At 34.4% G+C, this 8,262-nt stretch overlaps 1 protein-coding gene across 1 annotated transcript; it reads right to left on the bottom strand.

Moving 5' to 3' along the window:
* Nucleotides 1–256: 256 nt before the first annotated feature.
* Nucleotides 257–694, bottom strand: LOC126499619 (60S ribosomal protein L26-like). The gene has a single exon (XM_050138910.1). It carries the CDS (start codon nt 692–694, stop codon nt 257–259), a length of 438 nt encoding a protein of 145 aa, XP_049994867.1.
* Between the last annotated feature and the right edge of the window lie 7,568 nt (nt 695–8,262).

Genomic DNA, 8,262 nt, shown 5'->3' with positions numbered 1-8,262 from the left:
ACAATTTCTTTTTTTAAAGACTTATTTAGTTATTATGTATACAATGTTCTGCCTTCATGCATCCCTGCAGGCCAGAAGTTTGCACCAGATCTTATTACAGGTGGTTGTGAAGTACTGTGTGGATGCTGGGAATTGAACTCAGGACCTCTGGAAGAACAACCAATGCTTTTAACCGCTGATCTGTCTACCAGCACACACAATTTCTTTTTTTTTTTTTTCCTCAAGCAGTCTTTAATGAAAACTGTATGAGACACCCCTACTCCTGCATCTTCTCAATAGTTTCTTCCTTGTATTTACCCTTCTCCTTTCCTACTTGTCGAGACTTGGCTTTCCTTTCCAGGATCTTCTTTCGGTCGTTGTCCAGCTTTAGCCTGGTGATCACCACCTTGCTGGGGTGGATGCCCACGTGGACAGTTGTGCCATTAGCCTTTTTCCGCTGCACCCGTTCAATGTAGATGACGTATTTCTTCCTGTACACTTGGGCCACTTTGCCAAGCTGCTGGCCTTTGTAGTGTCCCCGGACAACCTGAACTTCGTCATCCTTTTGAATGGGCATCAAGCTAACATTGTACTTCTGTCTCAGCTCTTTGGAAAGGGGGGAAGACATGATCTTCTTCCGAATGTGAGAAGATGCATTGAAATGCTGTTTACGGTTCTTGCTCCGGTCAGAAGTCACAAATGGATTGAACGTCATTTTGGCGGCTGCAATCCAGCGATGACCGCAAGAGGAAAGAGCAACACCCACAATTTCTTCTATATTGTGTTGGATAATGTAATAATTTTTCTCTCAGAAAACACTTTCATTGGTGAGAATCGGCTCCTTACCATACCTGCCATTACCTCTAAATCAAAAGTAACCTCCTTTATCCATCATTAGTTGAATTCAATTTTAGATTTTTTTCCCTTTGAACTGCCTCTCAAGATTGTCTCATAAATTAAGGCCTTTTCTTCTTATCCAGTTCCAGGGAAATGAAATAATAAATATCAAACATATTATAGAAATTACACATCCATTTCAATTAAGGGGTGAAAAACAGGAGTACCAATTATATAAGACATTTAAAATAATTTTTAAAGTTCCACATAATCTTTAATTAGAGTTATCTAGAGAAACAGAACTGATAAAATAAATCTGTATGTATTTATAAAAGGGAGTCTATTGGAATGCCTTACAGGCTGTAATTCAGCTAGTCTATAAATGGCCATCTACCAATGGAAGGTCCACAAATCCAGTTGTTGTTCAGTGCCTGAGACTGGATGTCTCAGCTGGTCTTGTGCATAACCTAGAACCCCAAAGTAGGTTTTAATGTCAGTGAAGTAATGGGCTTGCCAGCCAGCAAAAGAGCAAGTAGCCTCTTTTCCACGTCCTTTTTATAGGCTGCCAGCAGAAGTTGTGGCCCAGATTAAAGGTGGATCTTCCCAGCTCAAAATGTCTGGAGTAAATGTTGATATTGCCACTTGAAAGGATCTAGATTAAACACATATCTTTCAGACTTCATATAATTTAGTTAAAGAAAAAGTCCCTCACAAATGTTTCCAGACCTTTAAATTTTAGTTAATTCCAGATATAATCAAGTTAATGACCAAGAACAGCCATAACAGTATCAAAGCTGAGGCTTCCAGTATCAACAAAAGATTAATAGGTTTTCACTTGTCTTGTCAATATTAGTTTGAATGACATTGTATCCAGTTAAGAGAACTATTTCTAATGACCCTGTTCACACACACACAAACAGGAGACACAGGGATTACAGCCATGGCAATGCATTTAAAGTATTTAATATTGACCCTAACTACTAATCTTTCATTGATTTTACTTCATGCTTAAGGACAAACCTTAAGAGGATTCGTTAGAATTCTTCTTCTTTACTATTTTGTTTAATTTAAAATAAGTTTATTGTAAAATTTCCTAAGTATGTGTTGCATTCAATTTTCCATATGTACCTCTCCCCCCTCTAACTCTTCCTATTTCTGCCACACTACCTCTCAATGCATGATCTTTCTTCTTTAATTATTAATATTACAAATAAACACAAACACGCATGCATTCACACACATACACACAAAAATGTAGTGCTGCTTATATGTATATATGCTTAAAGTTAACCACGTGGGATTGGCAGATCTTATATGGTACTCATTGCTTGAGAATATGGATTAATCTTATGTTAGCAACTATTAGTTTCCTGTAGTTCTTTACCTATGGATGGGATCTTATGACATTTCCCCCAATTATGTTAGCAAGTCTATGGAGGCCCCAAAACATGAGCCTATTTCCACATTGACCAAAGGTCAGAGAGTTGGAACTTACCTCTATTCCTTTAAGGTTATTGAGTTTCTACCTCAAACAAAGGTCCCACCTAGATTTAGTTCAGAGAGTTCTGCTCTTTCAAGGTTATTGTCAAGAGGTGTGTCTAATAGCCAGACCTTGTATTTCAGGAATAGGGAAGAAGGTATGTTTCTACCTCAGACAAAAGTCTAAGAATCCTACTAAGGTTCCACTTCCTTTAAGGATATAACAGGTTTACCTACAGAATGTTTTGTTCTAGGGTGTCAGCTTCACTAGTTTTGTTCAAGCAACAGAATGTTTAACTATGGATGTAGCCCGTGCCCGTCAACTGGTCTGTTCATTTCCTTGTATCATGTTAATGCATTTTTTTTTGTCTTACTCCTAACTTTTGTGGTCAGGGGTATTTTAAAAATTGGAAATTTAATGCAGGCAATTTTCAATATTCACTGGAACTCCTTCCTGGTAGTATTCTATATGTTTCTGTTTTATTATTTTTAAATGTGTCATAATATTCTTTACTATATTTCTTAATTCCAACATTCCTACCCTAGAAAGAGGTACTTTTGTTGAGGCTGGTCCCTGAAACACGTCAGCTGCTGTTATCATTATTTAGGTCTTGTACAGACAAATATTTTAAACATTTCATTGTTTTAGCTTCTTTGTCATATATAAAGGATATTTTCTCACTGCAGAAATCCTAGTCACTTGACTTACAAACTTTCTGCTGTTCTTCCAGGAAAAATCCTGAGCCTTAGTTATAGGACTTATAACTAAGTAATTGTAAATGTAACAATTAAGGGTTGTCTCCTTACAGTCAAATTTTCCACAAATTTTGAATATTTATAATTTTCTGTAATTGTCTCAAGTTTCTGGAGAAAGAAGCTTTTTTAATGACAGGCAAGGGCAACACTTATCAGTGAATAAAAAGATACAGTTTTTGACTAGAGCTGGAAATTATGCAGGTATCAGAAAGAGCAGTAGTAGGTTCTTGCTAGGCTCCATGACCTCAAATGATTGGTTATCCAATTCCACAGACACTTTCTCAGACATGTTCATAGGTACTCTATTCAGAACAGCGAGAAAAAGGGAAACAACTGTTGGACTCTAGCGTCCAAACACCGAGAAGGAGTCGCCCCCAGAGACCATCTCACACACTATAGCCGATGCAAAAGCATGAGGATTTTATTAATTCTGTCATGACAGGGTCCCCCAGCATTCGGGAAGCCGAGGGACCGAACCAAAGCATACGTATATGGGTAATTGTTCAGGAACTGAGTACGTGCGAGTGTAGCTGTTAGGTCCTTGGTTCCCAGGGGAGGAGGGGAAGCACTATGGCACAGAGGCTGAGAGGATTCAGAATTGTCAGAAATGGCTTCAGGATTGTCTTAAAGTCTTACACAACCAAATGACCTTCCACCTGTGACTAGAAAATTATTATGTAATTCTCTCCAGCTGCAAAGAAAAAGAAAATAATATAATATGCAGGTCTATGTGTGGAACTAGGAAATATTGAGTGAGGTAACCCAAACCAGAGAGACAATTCTTCACTTTCTTTCTTATTTGTGGAGTCAATTCCAAATGCATAGATGAGAGGATAGATCATGGAGAATTTGGAGCATAGAAATCAAGAAAGAAAGAATAGGACACATGTGCTTTGGGGATAGTGTGGAGACAGACTTCTAACTAGAGAGAGGAAGAAGACAAATCTGAAGTCAGGAAATGAGGTGCAAAAAATAACACTACATAAATTTTAAAGGCTCCACTTAAATTGATTTTTAATATTTCTTTAATGCATTATATATATAATATGAATGTATGTGTATATATATATATATATTACATATATTACATATATTACACCAGTTAGGTGATAATGCTCATTCTAAGAGTCATAGACTAACAAAACCCTAATGCAGGGTATGAGAGACTTCCATTCAAGTTGTTGCACAGTGGATTCCAAGAGCCTTCCGAAACTAAATAGATTATTGTCATTGACCTTGGTTTCCTCCCACAACCTGAAGAAAAAACTGAGTTGCTGAGGACACCACACACCTAGGTCACAGATCTTATGATAATCGACTTGAAACCTTCCTGGAAGCCTTTTCAATATGGGCAGGTTCTCACAGTATCTGAAGGTACTATCCAAATGGCAAGGGATAAACAATTAGTAGTCCTACACACCAATGAACAGCAACAATGACCAGTCATGACAACCTTGGTGATGCAATCATGACATTTATACCTTGGGTGAAATTAAAACCTGTCTAATTAAGCAAAAGAGCCACTCACTGAGAGGAAATTCATGCTTGGTAGTATAAATCTAGCCAACTCCCTGTGGCCAGTAAGAGCATAGCTTTTACTTTTAAGCAACCAGATACCATGATTTATTATTTGATGCTCTGCCAGAATTGAGTCTAAGCTCAAAACCAATATTTCTCTGTATTAATGCAAAGTAGTATTTGGACACTCTCACCATTTTGCTCACTAACCTAGTCAGCAATCATTGTGGAAGACTAAAGACAGTGAAAATACCCATCCTCCTTCTCCAACTATATACTTGATATTATCTTTACTTTTTTGCTTCTTCTTTACTTTAAATTTAATAGTCTCTTCTTTGTGTCACTTAGTATTATAGGCATGAAGTTATTAGGTGCCTCAATCATTTTTTAACATGTGACATGTAGAAATTGTTTAATCCAGTTGTTTATCTCATAGGTGATATATAAATACCTCTGCAGACAAATTTTTATTTCAGTTCACTTTTAGAAGATTTATACTAATAAAAATTAATATATCTTATACTTATTAACAGAAAATAATCTATCTTTAAGACATTATAATTAAAATTTCATGCTTTATTCTGATTTTTAAAGATTATGCTCAATATTATTGTAAACATATTATCCAATATAGACTAACACAGTATTTTTCACATTTCTTCGTAAAGTTTTCTTGTCAAGATTTTTTCTAACACCTTATTTTTTACAGTTGTGATAACTTAAAGTCTATTGCTCAGCCACTCTCTGATATTAGGATTGCTTTTTTTTTCTTAATGATAAGCCTGAAAACGGCTTTTTAGAAAAAGAGATAAAAGGAAAATGTCATTTTTCTCATAGCAAATCAAATTGTGTTTATTTACAGAACTCATGATCATTCACGGGTATACTAGTCATTTTTTCGGTTGATGTCAAAAAACACTATTACCAAAAGAACTGAGAATGAACAACTTATTTTATCTTCTGGTTCTAGAGATTATAGAGTCTTTAATGACAGGGAGATATGATACTCAGCTGGAACAGGAAGCTGAGATGTATACCATTTTCAATGTGAGGCAGGAGCAAAGAGAATGAACTGTATTTGAGGCAAGGCTATAAATAAATTGTCAAAACCCATATCCAGTGATGTATTTCATACAGCAAGGCTGTGACACCTTAAAAATAGCTGAACTCATTAGGAACCAAGTGTTCCAATAGGTGAGCTCTTGTGGGAAATTCCTCACTGCAAACACCACAATAATCTACTTAAAGGACTTCTCAGCATTGATGATCTGTCCACAGAACTTGTTACAATTGACAATCTGTCTTGAGGAGTTGTCACCATTGATGATCTATTGACAGGACTCATCAACATTGATGACCTGCCTACATGATTGGGCACCATTAATCATTATGGATCATATCCATAAATAAGAACTAGAGCTCTTGGCTAAGTCATTGCTTGTCAAGATTTCTGTTGTAAAATCACTGTTTTTCCTTTTCCACTCTACTTTTTGTTAATAAAACAGGTACTAAAGTAAATCTGCATGTATTTGAGGGAGCAGTACTTATTCTTCTTGGCAAGTATGTCTATAAAATTTACAAGAATTCTTCTGGCACAACAGATTATGTCTTGACTGTTTATGCTATTATTCAAGAGTGTATGAAGACAGTTCTTTGTAACTTCATGTTATCATTGCTTTGTTTTCTGAGAAAAATAATGTTTATCTCTATGCCTGTCATATACATTTTAATGTGATATTTATATATGCATATGTGTGTGCTTATTAAAATTTTTTATTTATTTTATTTTACATACCAACCACAGTTCCTCTTCTTCTATTCCTCGTATTCCCTTCCCCAACCTCCATTCTATCCCTGCCTCACCCACTCCTCCCACTCCTCTGTCTTTATTCAGAAATGGGCAGACCTCTCATGGGAGTCAACAAAGCATATGCCTTAGTTTTGATGTTAGCTGCTTCTCCATGCTCACAATGTATATTTCATACCTTGATCCTACTATGTAATTCTTCAAGGAACTTTTGAAAATTGGACACTGATGTTAGAAACTAAGTTCTATATGTTAGCATTGATGCCCAAATAATCAACTGATCTTGTAGTTGATATGTAGGTTCAATACAAATGGAAGTACCAGTAAGAACTCTCTTTGTTCTTGACCTGGTGGTGCATACCTAGTACTGAGGAGGCAGATTTAGTGGGGTTCTAGGAGTTTGAAATCACTTTGTTTTACATAAAAAGTTCTAGGATATTCAGAGGAACACAACATTGCTTTCTCAAAAACAGACAAAAAATTATTGAAGAATTTCTCTTTGGACTAGACCCATTATACATTTCTGATATTAAATCTTATCTAAAACTTATTCAAACATAGCTGAGTTATGGGGGATCATAGTATAATACTCTATCAATTAATAAAGAAAATATTCCCTTTGGCTGATATAATACTAAGAGTTTAATTTGAGATATCAATTCAATTAAAATAATATGATACTATATAAGTATTCTGTTTCCTGTGAAAGTAATAAAGATATATAAATGATAGTAAAAGTATTTCAATGGCTTCTCTGTTACTCAAATAAGAAAAATCAAATTCACTTCAAAATGAACTTCAAGTTCTTTATTTCCCTATTTCATGTGCAGTTATCAAACACATTACACTGAGTGATAGCTTTTTGGAGACCACCAAGTGCATGGATTATAGTGATGTGATATGTTTCCACAGACATTCAGAAGATCTTCTTGTATAATGAATTATGGTTGAAAAATAACTCATGAATCATAATTTCACAAAGTGATTGGGTAGGTGTTGTGATTTCACATTATTTATAACATGATAACAATATCAAATTATATGGAAATATAAGCTTCTTAAGGAAATGTAACAAAAATAACAAAGACATTTAATTAACTACTTTGAAATACCCTTGTTTAAATTTAGAACAAATGCTTTGTCAGCTATAACATTTTGTACCTTCAACATTCAGTCCACTCTAAGAACTACGAGGAAAGAATTTACCTGTTTTTCACTGAGTGTATCATACATTGACTTATGTATTTGTGATATATCCATATTCAATGTTACTAAATAAGTGTATGTTAAAGATTATTATATATATTTACTAAACATGAATTTGTATTTTTTCTAATTTTAAACAATTAATAAATTTTAGAATAGGCCTTAGGTCTCAAGTACTTTATAAATGGTCCAAATCCCCAGTTTGATACTATGGATAGCAATAAATTTCCCAGAGGCTCCTATACACATTTTTATAAATCAAAATTTTAAAATTTCACATGATTACAACATTGTGGATTCTAACAAAATGTTAGAAATGTAAATAGATATTGTAGTTAATTGTTATTAAACTATGAAATACAGTATTTTTGAAGTAAGACAATAATTGGTATTAAGTAACACTAGAGGCAAAACGAGTATTTGCTTATGTTAGATCCTATCCATCCTCCACAAGAGTTAATTCTGGCTTCTTTGCTCTCTAACTTGCATGATAAGAGATATGAGATGCATTGCTATTTTCATAAATATCAAAATAATATAATAACTATATATTACTAATATATTAAACATACATAAGAATGGTACATACTATATTATATACAAATATATAAACTATAATATATTATGTTTATTATAGAATTATTTGATAATTCAGTGAACTGAATATGTGGCAAAATAGA

The sequence above is a fragment of the Alexandromys fortis genome, unplaced genomic scaffold (genome assembly GCF_014885135.2).
Source record: "Alexandromys fortis isolate MF-2015 unplaced genomic scaffold, M_Fortis_MF-2015_v1.1 scaffold_35, whole genome shotgun sequence".
Taxonomy (NCBI): domain Eukaryota; kingdom Metazoa; phylum Chordata; class Mammalia; order Rodentia; family Cricetidae; genus Alexandromys; species Alexandromys fortis.
The sequence above is the reverse complement of the archived record's forward strand: the minus strand, read 5'-3'. Positions and strand labels throughout refer to the sequence as shown.